At 40.9% G+C, this 16,596-nt stretch overlaps 1 protein-coding gene across 1 annotated transcript in view; it reads left to right on the plus strand.

The window, feature by feature from the left end:
• The window catches only part of LOC139380532 (collagen, type V, alpha 2a), a 62,652-nt gene that overhangs the window by 37,699 nt on the left and 8,357 nt on the right, over positions 1-16,596 (plus strand). Inside the window, exons 2-34 of the mRNA XM_071123271.1 lie at positions 2,392-2,633; positions 2,979-3,044; positions 3,406-3,459; positions 6,424-6,516; positions 7,259-7,336; positions 7,500-7,544; positions 7,638-7,691; positions 8,049-8,102; positions 8,399-8,452; positions 8,551-8,604; positions 8,706-8,759; positions 9,094-9,138; positions 11,014-11,067; positions 11,768-11,812; positions 11,895-11,948; positions 12,166-12,264; positions 12,349-12,393; positions 12,532-12,630; positions 12,941-12,994; positions 13,200-13,307; positions 13,558-13,611; positions 13,716-13,814; positions 13,897-13,950; positions 14,244-14,342; positions 14,447-14,500; positions 14,606-14,659; positions 14,835-14,888; positions 15,046-15,099; positions 15,245-15,289; positions 15,401-15,499; positions 15,618-15,725; positions 15,996-16,049; positions 16,495-16,548. Of these exons, the coding sequence (XP_070979372.1) occupies positions 2,392-2,633; positions 2,979-3,044; positions 3,406-3,459; positions 6,424-6,516; positions 7,259-7,336; positions 7,500-7,544; positions 7,638-7,691; positions 8,049-8,102; positions 8,399-8,452; positions 8,551-8,604; positions 8,706-8,759; positions 9,094-9,138; positions 11,014-11,067; positions 11,768-11,812; positions 11,895-11,948; positions 12,166-12,264; positions 12,349-12,393; positions 12,532-12,630; positions 12,941-12,994; positions 13,200-13,307; positions 13,558-13,611; positions 13,716-13,814; positions 13,897-13,950; positions 14,244-14,342; positions 14,447-14,500; positions 14,606-14,659; positions 14,835-14,888; positions 15,046-15,099; positions 15,245-15,289; positions 15,401-15,499; positions 15,618-15,725; positions 15,996-16,049; positions 16,495-16,548 (2,333 nt within the window). The remainder of the gene's footprint in view (positions 1-2,391; positions 2,634-2,978; positions 3,045-3,405; positions 3,460-6,423; positions 6,517-7,258; positions 7,337-7,499; positions 7,545-7,637; positions 7,692-8,048; positions 8,103-8,398; positions 8,453-8,550; positions 8,605-8,705; positions 8,760-9,093; positions 9,139-11,013; positions 11,068-11,767; positions 11,813-11,894; positions 11,949-12,165; positions 12,265-12,348; positions 12,394-12,531; positions 12,631-12,940; positions 12,995-13,199; positions 13,308-13,557; positions 13,612-13,715; positions 13,815-13,896; positions 13,951-14,243; positions 14,343-14,446; positions 14,501-14,605; positions 14,660-14,834; positions 14,889-15,045; positions 15,100-15,244; positions 15,290-15,400; positions 15,500-15,617; positions 15,726-15,995; positions 16,050-16,494; positions 16,549-16,596) is intronic.

The following is a 16,596-nucleotide window of genomic DNA, read 5'->3' on the forward strand; positions in this document are numbered from 1 at the left end:
ACACTGGTTAATTGTGACTTGAAAGCACCCAACACCATAACACCTTCTAGTTGAAGAATCTCAAATATAAAATCTATTTTGATTTGTTTAAGTTAAGTCTACCCCTTCCTTTTTCGAACATTCTGTTAAAAATCTCGCAACTTTTCAGCGTCCTGCTACTCATGCCAGGAATATAGTATATGCATATGATTAGTATGTGTAGATAGAAAACACTCTGAAGTTTCTAAAACTGATTAAATCACGGCTGTGACTATAACAGATCGTGTGTTTCATCGAAAAGCGCAAGAAAAACTGCTCTCTGAAAGCTAAAAATTATTTCCATGCGTCACTTTCATGGGTTGTTAAAAGGGCACAAAATTAATTATCGACCTGCATGCAATTCCTACAGATTCCACACGATGTCGCCATTGTCGTCATTTTCCAGGGACTTTTTTCTTGGTAAATCCAACTAACTGGATTCAATTTCTTCCGGTCTCCACCAGGATGTTTTGAATGTGCACATTGGCAGCCATTGATTTGAAAACGAGGAGCTATTGAATATACATCGCCCTTTAATCATTTTGATAGATTATAAACGTTTACTAATACCTAAAGTTGGACTACAAAAGTATTTCGAAGTGTTTTGTGAAAGTTTATCGTCAACTTTTTTAATTAAAAAAAATGACGCAGCGTTTAAAAACAATGTTTTTTTCTGAATGACACAGCTTCCATAGAAAGCTATTTTGGGTATATATGGACCGATTTAAACGAAAAAAAGACCCAATAGTGATGTTTATGGGGCATATAGGAGTGCCAAGAAAGAAGCTTGTCAAAGGTAATGAATGTTTTATATTTTATTTCTGCGTTTTGTGTAGCGCCGGCTAAGCTATATCTTTGTTTACATCGCATTCAGTCATTTTGGGGTGTTGCATGCTATCAGATAATAGCTTCTCATGCTTTCGCCGAAAAGCATTTTAAAAATCTGACTTGTTGGCTAGGTTCACAACGAGTGTAGCTTTAATTCAATACCCTGCATATGAATTTTGATTAACGTTTGAGTTTTAACGAGTACATTTAGCATTTAGCGTAGCGCATTTGCATTTCCAGGTGTCTACTTGAGACATCTGCGTCTCAAGTAGGAGCAAGAAGTTTAACACTTTTTTGGTTACTAAGTGATTCCATATGTGTTATTTCATAGTTTTGATGTCTTCACTACTATTCTACAATGTAGATAATAGTAAAAATAAAGAAAAACCCTGCAATGAGTAGGTGTTCTAAAACTTTTGACCGGTAGTGTATAATTCCTTAATTTTGTTTTGACTGGTACCAGGGGACCATCAGATGAGTCTTGTGAGGTCAGTGGGCATCCTACCTTTACCTAGAAGGGTCATTTTACTATGTAGCTCAAACCGTTCGAACGCTACAGACAGAAGTTGGCAGATCGGCCTGTACCGACTTCAGACAATTCCAAAGACGCTTGTGGGATTCGTAAAGCAAAAACGTGTTGATGAGAGTCTCATCTTTCCAATAGTTTGTAGGCCAACAGACAAAAAATTGTGAGAAGACTTATTTTCGGGATGTCTCATGTTCTTACAAGCACTGCTCTAGCTCTGTCACCTTTCACCGCAGATGCAGAAGTGTTACATAAGGGGATGCAATGAATTGAGACTCATCCAATGTAAAAAAAAACAGATATTTAGTTTAAACTGATGGATTTTTATGGGGATTTTTTTATATTATGCTAATTCCATTCCCTTGGTGCGTGAACATTGGCCTTATTTTTATTTGATTTTTATGTTGTCAGCTTTATCCTTTGAAAATATACACTTAAAAAGATTATGGGGACAAGCATGCGTATCTTCAATATGTACCTATTGTTCCTCTTTAGTGCATTTAACTATATTTCAAAAGTAAAAGCATTGTGTGGTGAGTTGATACAATTCCATGTCTGAAAGCTTAAAATTCTAGACTTTTATTTGCACATATAAAGTCTGTTATGACCGAGTATACTTTTTAAGGAATGTGTTTGCTGGGGTCATTGCTATTAAAAACTTTGGGAGCCATGCCTTTCTGAAGAGTTTTATTCTACATAGATTTATTGGAATTGTGTTCCATTTAATTAGATCTGCTTTCATATTTTTGAGAAATGGGATAAAGTCATCTTTATATATTTGTTGTTTGTTGTCACTTTAAGCATCCCAAGTATTTAATGTTTAAAAGATTTCTGTAGAGCATGAGTTTTTCTTTTTCTTTTTCCTATTGCCATTATTTTGTATTTTTCCACATTCATTTTATATCCTGGCATTTGAGACTATTCAGAAAATATTTTTAGGAAGGGGGCATTAAGTTTGACTTTCCATGGCTGAACTCTGACCTTTGTCTGACCTGTCCTGTCGGTCCCGCCTTCCACAGGAGATGACGCGGGCTGCACGGTTGATGGCCAGGTGTACACCAACCGAGACATTTGGAAACCAGAGCCATGTAGGATCTGCGTGTGCGACAGCGGCTCCGTCCTATGTGACGAGATCCAGTGCGATGAGCTGTCCAACTGTGAGAAGGTGACCATCCCCGAGGGCGAGTGCTGTCCCATCTGCCAGAGCGAGGGCGGCTCAGACACCACTGGCAACGGCAGACCCGGTGAGTTGTCGGAAAGCGTGACCTGAAATTTGTTGTGACCCCAAGTCATGAAAAACATTTCTTATGAGAGAACCCAGTGTGAACTGTTCATGAATGTGTAACTATTAATGTAACTACGTGTGAACCCAGTGCTTTGCTATGAAGAAAATAAGAATCAACTCCCCTCATGACAATTAAGTCATCGTAGACTAGATGCTTTTGTGACTTGATTCTTTATGTCTGCTATGTTCTGTCATTTTCAGAAGGTGGCAGAGTCTACAGGGTAAGCTTAATATATCATTGTGATACATCTTTATAATATCGTATTACTAATTTAATTTAAACGGTGGAGCAACTTCTGCCTTCTTGCTCTTCGTTTGTAGGGTCAGAAAGGAGAACCTGGAGAAGTGCCACAGGTGACAGGGATCAGAGGTCGTCCTGGGCCTATGGTAAGCTTATAGTTCACTTTGTTTTCAAAGTCTATTATAAACTGAGTTTATGATATGGAACTTTGTTGCGATTCAACAACATACAGCTTTGTTGGTGCATGTAGCTTTAACCAGCTGTTTCTCAGTTGTGGTGTTGGTTTTGTAAAACTCTTTGAGTCGACACTAGATGGCAGAAGAGAACAGTTACCTTTGACTTGACCTGAAAGGATTCCTGTGTAGTACAACTGTATTTGACAGAGCATCCGGAATGACTTTACTCTGTTTCTATAGTAATGATATTATCATGAAGGATTTATGAAGGAACATTATTGTGCCTACGCTATTGTGACTTTTTCATCCCTTCTTTTTGTCCTAAAAACAGGGGCCTCCCGGATCGCCAGGATTCAGAGGGGACCGAGGACAGAAAGGAAGACCTGTACGTTCCAAACATGACTCACAGAGCAAATACATTATGCTTTAGCAAGGCTTGAGTTCTGTACTGCATAATTATCTCCATTGGCACATTGACAAAAAAAAAATGTTTTGATTCAAAAGGGATCTTTGCCAAATCTCAAATCCTTTATCATTCCTTGTCCTGGGACTAAAGCAATAGTGACAGCCCCTCAGAAGTAGTATGATCCATGTGGACCCGCCTGTGCAGTCAACACAGTGACTATCTTGTAAAAACATTGATTGATTTGGGAAAGGCGTTTGAGGTAAAGTGCATTCAGAAAGTATGCAGAACCCTTGACTTTTTCCACAGCCTTATTCTAAAATGGTTTAAATAACGTTTTCCCATATCAATCCACACAGAATACTCCATAATGACAAAGCGAAAACAGGTTTTTAGAAAGTTTTGCAAATGTATAAGTATTCAGTCCCTTTGCTATGAGACTCGAAATTGAGCTCAGATGCATCCTGTTTCCATTGATCATCCTTGACACGCATTTACTTGATTGGAGTCCACCTGTGATAATTTCAATTGATTGGACGTGATTTGGAAAGACACATATCCCACAGTTGACAGTGCGTCAGAGCAAAAACCAAGCCATTTTTTTACTTTAATTTTTATTTTATTTCACCTTTATTTAACCAGGTAGGCCAGTTGAAAACAAGTTCTCATTTACAACTGCGACCTGGCCAAGATAAAGCAAAGCAGTGTGACAAAAACAACAACACAGAGTTACACATGGGGTAAACAAACACAATAACACAATAGGAAAATCTTTATACAGTGTGTGCAAAAGAAGTAAGGAGGTAAGGCAATAAATAGGCCATAGTGGCGAAGTAATTACAATTTAGCAATTAACACTGGAGTGATATATGTGGAGATGAGGATGTGCAAGTAGAAATACTGGTGTACAAAAGAGCAGAAAAACAAATATGGGATGAGGTAGGTAGCAATCGGTAAGCTGCTCTGACAGCTGATGCATAAAGTTAGTGAGGGAGATACTGTATGTCTTCAACTTCAGTGATTTTTGCAATTCGTTCCAGTCATTGGCAGCAGAGAACTGGAAGGAAACGAGGTGTTGGTTTTGGAAATGACCAGTGAAATATACCTGCTGGAACGCGTGCTATGGGTAGGTGTTGTTATGGTGACCAGTGAGCTGAGATAAGGTTGAAGGAATTGACTGTAGAGCTCCTAGACAGGATTGTGTCGAGGCACAGATCTGGGGAAGGGTACCAAAACATTTCTCCAGCATTGAAGATCCCCAAGAACACAGTGGCCTTCAACATTCTTAAATGGAAGAAGTTTGGAACGACCAAAACTCTTCCTAGAGCTGGACGCCCAGCCAAACTGAGCAGTCGGGGGAGAAGGGCCTTGGTCAATTAAGTGACCAAGAACCCGATGGCCACTCTTACAGAGCTCCAGAGTTCCTGTGGAGATGGGAGAACCTTCCAGAAGGACAACCATCTCTGCAGCACTCCACCAATCAGGCTTTTATGGTAGAGTGGCCAGACAGAAGCCACTTCTCAGTAATAGGCACATGACAGCCCGCTTGGAGTTTGCCAAAAGGCACCTAAATGATGAAACCAAGATTGAACTCTTTGGCCTGAATGCCAAGATCACGTCTGGAGGAAACCTGGCACCATCCCTACGGTGAAGCATGGTGATGGCAGCATCATGCTGTGGGGATGTTTTTCAGCAGCAGGGACTGGGAGACCATTCAGGATAGAGGGAAAGATGAATGTAGCAAAGTACAGAGAGATCCTTGGTGAAAACCTGCCCCAGAGCGCTCAGGACAACGTTCCAACAGGACAACGACCCTAAGCACACAGCTAAGACAATATATCAGCCCCTATACCACTGATATGACAAAACATTTATTTTTACTGTTCTAATTACATTGGTAACCAGTTTATACTAGCAATAAGGCATCTCAGGGGTTTGTGGTATATGGCCAATATACCACAGCTAAGGGCTCTATCCAGGCACTACGCTTTGCGTCGTACATAAGAAAAGCCCTTAACCGTGGTATGTTGGCCATATACCACAACCCCTCAAGCCTTTTTGTTTAAGCATAGCACAGCCTTCATTTTTTTTCTTGAGGCTAATCAAGCTGAGACATGATAATAAACTTACTTCTTAGTCTCTATTGAATTAGGATATTTCAAAGAAGCAACTACTTTATGTGATAACTATAATAGAATTAGATTGATTAATTTATTAATGGCTTTTATTGTCATGCTTAAATATAATACAATGTCTTCAAAGATAATGGAGACTACATGACTTGAAGATAGTTCAAATTGATGTGCTGTGCACTTTCTGGAGATTTGTCTCTTTGATGAATTACGTCTTGATGATCAAGAGATTGCGCAAACAAAAATGGACAATACATTAGCGTTATTAGCATTGGAAAACATTCCGATAGACCCATTCCGTAAACGTATGTATTTTGTTTAAATTCAGTACACGACAAAATAATAAATTATGCATTTATATGCTGCCCTCATTGGAATGCTGATCATATTGAGGGCATACATTAAGCAGAATCTTATTTAGCAGAACAACATTAGTCTTTATGATTTATGACATATGTTGCTGGTCTGCCTCTCATATTATGTTTAACACCCTTGATTCAATTTATCCGTTTTGTCAAGCATACACTGTAATCATTTTTTTCTCTCATTTTTGGCCATTTTCATCATCCACTGTCATTGCATATCAACTAGAAAACATGCTTTAGAACCAGAAGGCAATATGAATGTCTACACATATATTACTAAACCTAAATGGAGATCCGTAACTCAAGTGTCACTGATATCAATACATGGTTTGAGCAGAAATGTAGGTCGCACATCAAGTTATGATTTGGCACATAATGAATGACACCATATGAACCTGTAATGCATTACTTCGTCCTGTTTATATTAACATGACATTATCTAATTGAAGGGGCTACGTGGAGCAGCAGGATATGACGGAGAGCCTGGTGTGCCTGGAAATCCAGGAGAACCCGGACCTGCAGGAAACCAGGGTCCACCAGGGGTAAGTACTACAATACCCACCCCTCATAAACAATGTATAATGTGAATTAGAAACTGGGTGGCCCTGAATGCTGATTGGCTGACAGCTGTGGTATTACACGGGTATGACAACACATTTATTTTTACTGCTCAATTAAGTTTCCAACCAGTTTATAATAGCAATAAGGCACTGGGGTTTGTGGTATATGGCCAAAATACCACTGCTAAGGGGTATATCCAGGCACTCCACATTGTGTTATGCATAAGAACAGCCTTTAGCCGTGGTATATTGGCCGTGTACCACAGCCCCTCGTGCCTTATTGCTTAAATATACACTACCGTTCAAAAGTTTGGGGTCACTTAGAAATGTCCTTGTTTGACCCAGACGTCTTGCTCTTCATTGTAATCAGAGGGCTAATATAAATACAATGCATGCCAGTCTCTATTGGCTAAGAGTTGAGGAGAGACTGACTGCATCAAATCAAATGTTTACTTGTCACATGTGCAGAATACAACAGGTGTAGTAGACCTTACAGTGAAATGCTTACTTACAATGCTTAACCAACAATGCAGTTTTAAGAAAACGACCCTAACCATAAAACATTAGCAGATTGATTATCTGGACATTATCTGGCCTAATTGAGAAACAAAGTATGGGGACAGGACAGCACCCCTGGCTGTTAGCTGTCCCATTGAGATGCTGAGTGTTCTCTGAGTTGCAGAATGCATTTCCAATACTCTAAATCACTGTTCTGTTTCTCCAGGGACTGGGAGCTCAGATGGCTGGAGGCTTTGGGGATGAGAAATCTGCCGGCCAAACGGCCATGGTGCCAGGAACTAGTGTAAGAAGCAGTGACACTATCTTGGGTCACAGAAGTCTTGTGTCATATTTCTTTGCTCTGGCTTGGATAATTAAACTTTTGTGATGTATCAAATATTGAGTCTGTGGGGCCATACTTTTTAAAAGTAATGATTGTGTGTGCAATGATGTTATCTGTGTTTTAGGGGGAAGCAGGAGCAAGAGGACCTCCTGGGCCAAATGGAAACCCTGTAAGTTAAAAGCAACCCATGAAGAAATCATTTCAAACAACTTTATTTGGAGTTAGCCGTTCACCAACCTCTCTCGCTCACTCTCTCTCTCAGGGCCATGCTGGACCACAAGGACCCCCTGGGGAAGTCGGTGATCCAGGTCACATGGTATGACATTCTCCTTGTCACATGTCATGTTTCTAGTCAGGTGTTCCCTGTTTGTTGCAACAATTCTCAACAACGTGTCTATGAGAATAACACCTTGAATCATGTTGGCACCACAGTAGTCACATTCATCTTCTCAAACAACACAAAACTGACAGATTGTAGAATGTCAGAAGGCATACATTGTCGTGGACACAATTTCTGTGCAACTGTTTACGTTGACCATTTCATCTCCTGGTCACACTTTTCACAAAGCAGACAGGTATAATAAATGATGATGCAGTTCTAGTGCATTGTAGGGCTTGTCATAAGCATGTATAACCCCTTTATTCAAGGTCTTATAATTCTCTTCTGTTGCAGGGTACATCTGGACAAAGGGGACCTGAAGGGCCACCGGGAAAGCCGGGTGAAGACGTGAGTAAACGCTCATCTCTGTTCAGCCGAAGTACTGACGCCACCCTGCGTATCAAAGACATGGTTTTAGTGGGCTCGTGGTAATGTCGTCTGCCTCACGAGTCTGTTGTGTTGTGGGAAATGCTTCCCAACAGAAACCATCTCGAAAGACGTGAACATACTAGATAGGAAGTGTACTAACCAGGACCATTTGGAATGAACACGACTTGTGTGGTCTCAAGTATGATGTGTAAGAAACATCATACTTTATACATAGCAAATGGCCATGTTACTAACTTATTATGATGTCATCCTAGGGAGAAGGAGGAAAATCAGGAAATTCTGGAGAGATGGGATTCCCTGGATCAGCGGTAAGTTATATATAACAACGGAAGTGTTAAACTTGAAATTATGACTAAAATGACTGTAATACTGTATTGACACTGTACTAAAATACCATGTATTTCAGGGGGCTCGAGGATTTCCAGGGACACCTGGGCCTCCTGGATTGAAAGGCCATAGAGTAAGTATGACTCCCCAACAAACATTCAAAGAACCTCACTGTGAACTCATGTGTCACGCCATTATTGTCCACTAATGGAGAAATACACTTTGTTGTTTCAGGGTCACACAGGTCCAATTGGTCTAAGAGGTGAAACTGGAACTGTAGGATCCAAGGTACAGCCTCTATACGATGTTATATCCATAACTCGCTCACTATGTTTTCATGATTCATATTGACATCATAGTCATTTCTTGTCATGATATGTCAGTGATATTCATATGATATAGATGAGTGTATAATATATACAGAACCTAAGCTTTTTGTGCGTATGGAACATTTCTGGGATCTTTTATTTATTTATTATTTATTTCAGCTCATGAAACATGGGACCAACACTTTACATGTTGTGTTTATATTTTTGTTCAGTATATATTAAGTATATGCATACTGTAAAGTTTTGAAAGGCATGTATTGATGAATGCAATGTTTTTGTAATTGATCTCTTAGGGTGCATTAGGTCCCACTGGTCCGATTGGCACACCTGGCCCTATGGTAAGTGGAAAATATTTTAAATATACAGTATTGTGTACTAGCAACTTATGCAGTCACTGACAAAACGCACTGAACCTTATTGTGATGTTTTATTGATAAGGATCTATTGGTTCATTGGAAGACTCCTCTCTGTCTGCACAGTTCACAAAATATATGATAGGTTAAAGCAAAATGGTGGATGCCTACCTAGTGTTAGCTTTGACCAGTCTAGATTCTTCATAGTGTAGTGAAGAATGAAAGGAGACAAGCATTGGAAGGCACTATATGGATGCAGCCCATGATGAGGAGCCATGCCTGTACTGTACATTACCTTTGGATAGATTTATTTCGGCTGTCTAAAATAAACAGTGCAATGTGCTTAATGTATTAAAAATGAACAAATTGAATATTACATTTACCTAAGTATTCAGACCCTTTACTCAGTACTTTGTTGAAACACGTTTGGCAGCGATTAAAGCCTCAAGTCTTCTTGGGTATGACGCTGCAACTTGGCACACCTGTATTTGTGGAGTTTCTCCCATTCTTCTCTGCAGATCCTCTCATGCTTTGTCAGGTTGGATGGGGAGCGTTGCTGCACAACTATTTTCAGGTCTCTCCAGAGATGTTCGATCGGATTTAAGTCCGGGCTCTGGCTGGGCCACTCAAGGACATTCAGAGACTTGTCCCGAATCCACTCCTGCCTGCATTGTCTTGACTGTGTGATTAGGGTTGTTGTCCTGTTGGAAGGTGAACCTTCACCCCAGTCTGAGGTCCTGAGCGCTCTGGGGCAGGTTTTCACCAAGGATCTCTCTGTACTTTGCTACATTCATCTTTCCCTCTATCCTGAATGGTCTCCCAGTCCCTGCCGCTGAAAAACATCCCAACAGCATGATGCTGCCACCACCATGCTTCACCGTAGGGATGGTGCCAGGTTTCCTCCAGACGTGAAGCTTGGCATTCAGGCCAAAGAGTTCAATCTTGGTTTCATCAGACCAGATAATCTTGTTTCTCGTGGTCTGAGAGCCTTTAGGTGCCTTTTGGCAAACTCCAAAAGGCTGTGATGTGCCTATTATTGAGGAGTGGCTTCTGTCTGGCCACTCTACCATAAAGGCCTGATTGGTGGAGTGCTGCAGAGAAGGTTGTCCTGGAAGGTTCTCCTATCTCCACAGAAGAACTCTGGAGCTCTTTCAGAGCGAACATCGGGTACTTGGTCACCTCACTGACCAAGGCTCTTCTCCCCCGATTGCTCAGTTTGGCCGGGCAGCCAGCTCTAGGAAGAGTCTTGGTGGTTCCAAACTTCTTCCATTCATGAATGATGGAGGCCACTGTGTTCTTGGGGACCTTCAATGCTGGAGACATTTTTTTGTACCCTTCCCCAGATCTGTGCCTCGACACAATCCTGTCTAGGAGCTCTACGAACAATTCCTTCGACCTCATGGCCTGGTCAAGTTGTAGAAACAAAAACCTGTTTTTGCTTTGTCATTATGGGGTACTGGGTGTAGATTGATGAGAAAAAAAATGTAATCAATTTTAGAGTAAGACTGTAATGTAAAAACAGTGGAAAAGGTCAAGGGGTCTGAATACTTTCCGAATGCACTGTATGTGTGTTTTTTTCCTTTGTATTGAAAACAGGCTCTACTGCAAATGAGACGTTGGTCTCAGTTGATCCCCCTTATAAATAAAAGTAGAATAATAACATGGGTCTGTTTTCAGCATCTTTTGGTATTTGCAGGACTAGTCCTAGTTTATCAACTCTCTGCCGTTTAACAACTATTTTCAACTTTTACTTTTTCCTTACATTTATATGTTTATTGCTTAATGGTAATTTTGTCAATACGTTCATATGTTTATTGCTCTGCCACACTAAAAGTAATCATGATTAATTGCTCCTTTTAGGGCCCTAGAGGCATGCCTGGGGAGAGAGGTCGCTTAGGAGCAAATGGAGTGCCGGTAAGAATGAGAACAATTAAAGTTAGGGGGTTAACGCCATCTTGTTCGTGAGAGTTTCCTCTCTCGACAGTGGGTTTATTTCAGTTCATAGCCCAAACGGTTCGGATGCTACAGACAGAAGCTGGCACATCAGTTTTACAGACTTTAGGCAAGTCCCGTAGGGCTTGTGGGGTCGGAGAGCAAAATGAAGAACACCATCGCGTTTGTGAGAGTCTCATCTATAGAGTGGTCTGTTGGGACGCGACAGACGTTTTAGTGAGAAGACTGATTTTCGGGATGTCTCATGGTCTGACAAACACCACTTTAGCTCGACCACCTTCCAAAGCAGATGCAGAAGGCCGACATAGGTGGATGTGGTGGATCCTTGAGACGCAGCCCATTCAACAAATATCTCTAGCTTAAACTGTTGGATTTTGATGGGGATTTTTAAAATTATGTTACTTAGATCTTAAGGTTAATATCATTCTCAATTGTATTGCTCATTTGTATATACAAAAGTATAAATGTAATGACTCCAGATAACAAGATATTGTTACATCCACTTACACCATTACAAGTCCTCAATTATTTTTTCAAATCTATTTTATGTATTTGAGAAGTGTACATGATACAAATTTCCGATGCATGTCTTTACAAGAATTGTAATTGTAGATTGTATTACGTGTGAATCCAATTTTTGATTTGATTTTTTTGATTGTAGGGAATGAAAGGTCCTCCTGGGAACATTGGTAAATCTGGTCCGATGGTAAGTTGGCCTGCAGTTGCTACTAATATAATACAGCATTTGAGCTATTCGTTAATTCACTTTTCTGGTATTATACTTGCAGGGTCCATTAGGTATCAATGGTCCCCCAGGTTATCCAGGAATTCCAGGAATGAAGGCAAGTACTGTAGACTATCAAGTAGAACATTAAGTATTCAATACATGTTCAAATCAATGTGATTTAAATAGTAACTTCGGAGGCTGTATAGCAGTGTATGCAATATGTTGTAAATGCAACCTAATAACATACAGTATATAGCTAACTAATAAGGTAATGTAGGACTACTGTATGGACATAAAATGGACTCATGAGGATTTCTGTTTCTATTCTCCAGGGCCAACCTGGTGCCACAGGAGTGCGGGGGCCTGAGGGGCAACAGGGACAGAGAGGCGAGACAGGACACCAAGGCAGGGCAGGATCTACTGGCCAACAGGTAAGGGTCTTATTTATAACACCTACTCTCTTTGTTAAACATCATTGTGCTGTACTTTTAACATTAAATATTTGCTATATTTAGGGTCCTTCAGGAACAGACGGGGGGCCAGGTACTAAGGGTCCAGTGGTACGTATACTATCATGAATCTAGTACCTAATTTTCAACATAATTGTATTATCAACCTAATTGTATCATCACATAGCATACCTAGATTCATACGATCAAGATTGATGTCTATTGAGAGATATTCTTGTTGTTTTGTAGGGTACTATGGGTGTGCAGGGTCCCGGGGGTCACCTCGGCCCCCATGGTCCACCCGGACCTCAGGGAAGCACTGGACAGCCTGGGATCAAAGGTCAACTGGTACTGTGGCATCCTTTTACTTTGGATAGAAGTAATTTTCTACTCATGGGAGGTCCATTCATTCATGTACCATATAGATGTATACATACACTGTCAATGTTATGACATGCATGCGTGACTTTACCAAAGCACAGATAATATGGCCCTGATCACTTAACTAATGTACCATTACTGCAGAACAATTGTTTGACTGATTGACAAGATGGTAATATCGATTTTCATTTTATGATACATTATACATTATCTCAGGTGCAGAATATAATGTTACTATAGTGATACAGTATATTTATGGCTCTCGTCTTTTTTTCAGGGAGATGTTGGTATACCTGGGTACAAAGGAGAGGCCGGACCCAAAGGAGAACCTGTAAGCTCAAATAATATGTGACCATTCACAGAGAATATGTACAATATTAATACTATTATGTACAGTACGTGTTATATTGTACAATACTTGGATGTCTACACGCTCATTATTTCCCATTGAATGAAATTCAGACACTGTCATAATTGGAGCAAAGTGTATTGAGATGGTTAAACAAATGTTAAATATAGTTTGTTTTGATTCATAGGGTCCCCCTGGTTCCCAAGGAGTAATCGGGCCGCAGGGGGAGGAGGGAAAGAGAGGAACTCGGGGTGACTCTGGCTCACTAGGACCACCTGGTCCTGTTGGTGAGAGGGTGAGTCTAACGTTGGACTCTATTACTGAACACTTCTAGATGATTAGGATTTAGGTCAGTGACTGTAACTTAAGACTCCTCAGGATGGATTTCAGTCGTCCATCTCAAATGTATCCCACTTCATAATCCAATTGATTTAGCTGACATTGATATCCTCAATCCTGTGCAGAAAATATATTGTGTCATAGATGTAATCTTGGTGTATCGTATGTGTCCTCATTTCATATATGGATGGGCATTTGTATTGCAGGGGTCTCTTGGTAACAGAGGTTTCCCTGGTGCTGATGGATTACCTGGACCTAAGGTACAGACAGAGATCTATTACAGCTACATCGGTGGTCATTAGACTGGATTCTTAGGACAGGAGCCCCAGCCCGAACCTAATTCACTAATATGTTTCTCCTGAAGGGTGCTCAAGGAGATCGTGGACTTTCTGGCATATCTGGGCCTAAAGGTTCCGGAGGGGATCCCGGGCGCACTGGTGAACCCGGCCTCCCAGGCGCACGGGTAATGTGAAGATATCATGAATAGCTTTCCAAGATTGTTGTCTTTGTTTCTGAGGCTCATAATTTTGTCTGTTGTTTTGTAGGGTCTGACTGGCACTCCGGGAGTCCAGGGAGCAGAGGGCAAACCAGGACCACTGGTAAGGTTGACAAAAGAGTGTTTACACACATCCAATTTAGGTCAGAGCTGAACAAAAAATAACAACTGTAGAGAAAAAGGTAATGCACTCAGTGATTGCCACCTCTCCAGCAAGTGTTCTTAAAAATTAATGCTTTCAGTGATACACAAACAAGGCTTAGACCGACAGGCTATTTGTCAGGTGATCAATGACCGGAGAATACCTCTTTTCGAGGTTTGACCATTAGTATCAGTAGTCATAACACTGAATGAACAGCCAGAGGTAAGAGTTGTTTTCGTGCCCTCTGTCTGAAGGGTCCAGCAGGAGAAGATGGCCGCCCAGGACCAGCAGGGTCGATTGGAACCAGAGGTCCTGCAGGAACCATGGGAACACCTGGACCAAAGGGCTTTAACGTAAGGAACTTTGGAAGTTCTAACCTTCTCAAGATATCTTGCTATCACATTTTTCCTTTCTCCTCATGATTACTTGAATGACTTCTTGTCTTTTCAAATCATAGGGAGACCCAGGGAAGACAGGCGAACAAGGATCTCTGGGAGTGGCAGGACAAAGAGTGAGTACGGATGTCAATGAACACTAAATGCCCTCTGCCCTCATACGTGTTTATGGGGAAAATTGTGTTCATGAGGACGTTTACTAATGATGACTTCCTTTCTAGGGTCCTCCTGGGAAAGAGGGGGAAGTTGGCCCTGCCGGTCCCGCTGGCCCTTCGGTAAGTCAACTGTTTTTCTCTGATTGTTGTTATGACTGATATCTCGTACTAAACATTTTGGTACAGCATTTTCCTATCAGTCAATATTATGCAACGCCACTGCACATCTGATTTGTAAAGTGTACTCTCTCATAACATACTCTTCAACAAATGTTGATTCTCTCTTTGTCTGAAGGGCGTTGCAGGTGAAAGAGGAGAACAGGGACCACCTGGAGTGAATGGTTTCCAGGTAGGTTATTCTGGATTTTGTCATAGATGCATGGATGTTGTTCACAAGCAGCAGTTGATCACTGAAAGTGGCAACAAAGATTGTAACTCATAAGGGATGATTGAATCAACTGGGCACTGTTGTCGTTATCTAAAGTGTATATGCTTTTGTGTATTAGGGATTACCTGGACCCCCAGGCCCTCCTGGAGAGTCAGGAAAACCAGGTGATCTGGTGAGTTTCATGAACACTTGCATTGTTTGAATTAGCTGAAGTATATATCTAATGAGATAAATACTGTAGATCCTCTATTTCATGGGATGCAATACTCATTTGTGACATCATGACGATGGAGTATGAATTTCTTTATCTTGTTTAGGGTATCCCTGGAGAAGGAGGTGCTGTTGGCCAGATTGGACCAAGGGTACATTGATAATTTTACTAATATCAATATATATTGGAATATATTGCACATATATACAATGTAGTATTGCAGTAGACACAGCATGACTGACAGACATTTTGTGCCTAACAGGGAGAGCGTGGAATCCCAGGGGAGAGAGGAGAACTCGGACCTCTCGGTTTGGCTGGAGCCAAGGGAATCCCCGGAGCACCAGGACCCGATGGACCAAAGGTATTTGTTGTCCATGTATAGAGATATAGTAATATGGAGCCACTATGGAGGGTTATGTGTATTGGATTTTTTAGTCTGAAAATATGAATATGAACCCATTGCTTTTTTTCCTCCAAAGGGTAGTCCTGGTCCCACTGGTAGTCTTGGTGACCTAGGCCCTCCTGGTCTTCAGGGGATGCCTGGCGAGCGAGGGATCTCTGGTTCTCCTGGGCCTAAAGGCGACAGAGTAAGTATTCACACACTGCATCATCAGCTTCTCATCCTATCATATCCATGGGAGATGATGTATATCTATCTCAGTGTCTTTGTTTCCATCTTGCTGTATTTGTATGATTGTTTTCTACAGTTTCTTTTGTGTGGACCCCAAGAAGTAGCTATTGTTAAAATAACAAGTAGCTAATGGGGGTTGAAGTAAAACATTGCATATATATATATGAGAACACAATAAATAATATTAACTGTCGGATTTTGACACGTGACATTCTCCATCATTTAGGGGTCTGGTGGAGAGAAGGGATCAGAAGGTACACCTGGAAATGATGGCGCAAGAGTGAGTCAAATTTACACGTGACTTCTTTCACTTCAATGTAACACTAGCACACATTTTGTAATTTCTTATTCTGGTTTCTTATTCTGGCCTAAGACAAATAGTTTTGTGTCTTGATCATGTGAAGACAGAAAGCAGATTTGTCTCGTTTGAAAAGTGCTTGCCCCAGGTTCTCACCAAGCATATGCATACAGTTCAATCACTGCTGGCATGCAGTGATTGTGTCGGAACAGGATAAGTTATCTGTACTTTAAGGGTTGTAAAAAAATTAATAAAAAGAAGACACTTCTTGGATGAGTTATTCTACAGGGGATTGTTACAGTGAAAGTCCGTTTGGAAACATGTTGCTGCATATTCTGTCAGAGAAACAATTGTCTGCTCAATTCATTGCACGAGTCAAAAATGGTATGGCATGTATTTCCCCTAAAAATATGTTTTCTCACCTCAGGGTCTTCCTGGTCCTCTCGGCCCACCCGGACCCAATGGACCTAGCGGTGAAAAAGTAAAGACATAGTTTGCCAAAAGCTAAAAATGATTAGTTAGTTCATCT

Source organism: Oncorhynchus clarkii, chromosome 22 (genome assembly GCF_045791955.1).
Source record: "Oncorhynchus clarkii lewisi isolate Uvic-CL-2024 chromosome 22, UVic_Ocla_1.0, whole genome shotgun sequence".
Lineage (NCBI taxonomy): Eukaryota > Metazoa > Chordata > Actinopteri > Salmoniformes > Salmonidae > Oncorhynchus > Oncorhynchus clarkii.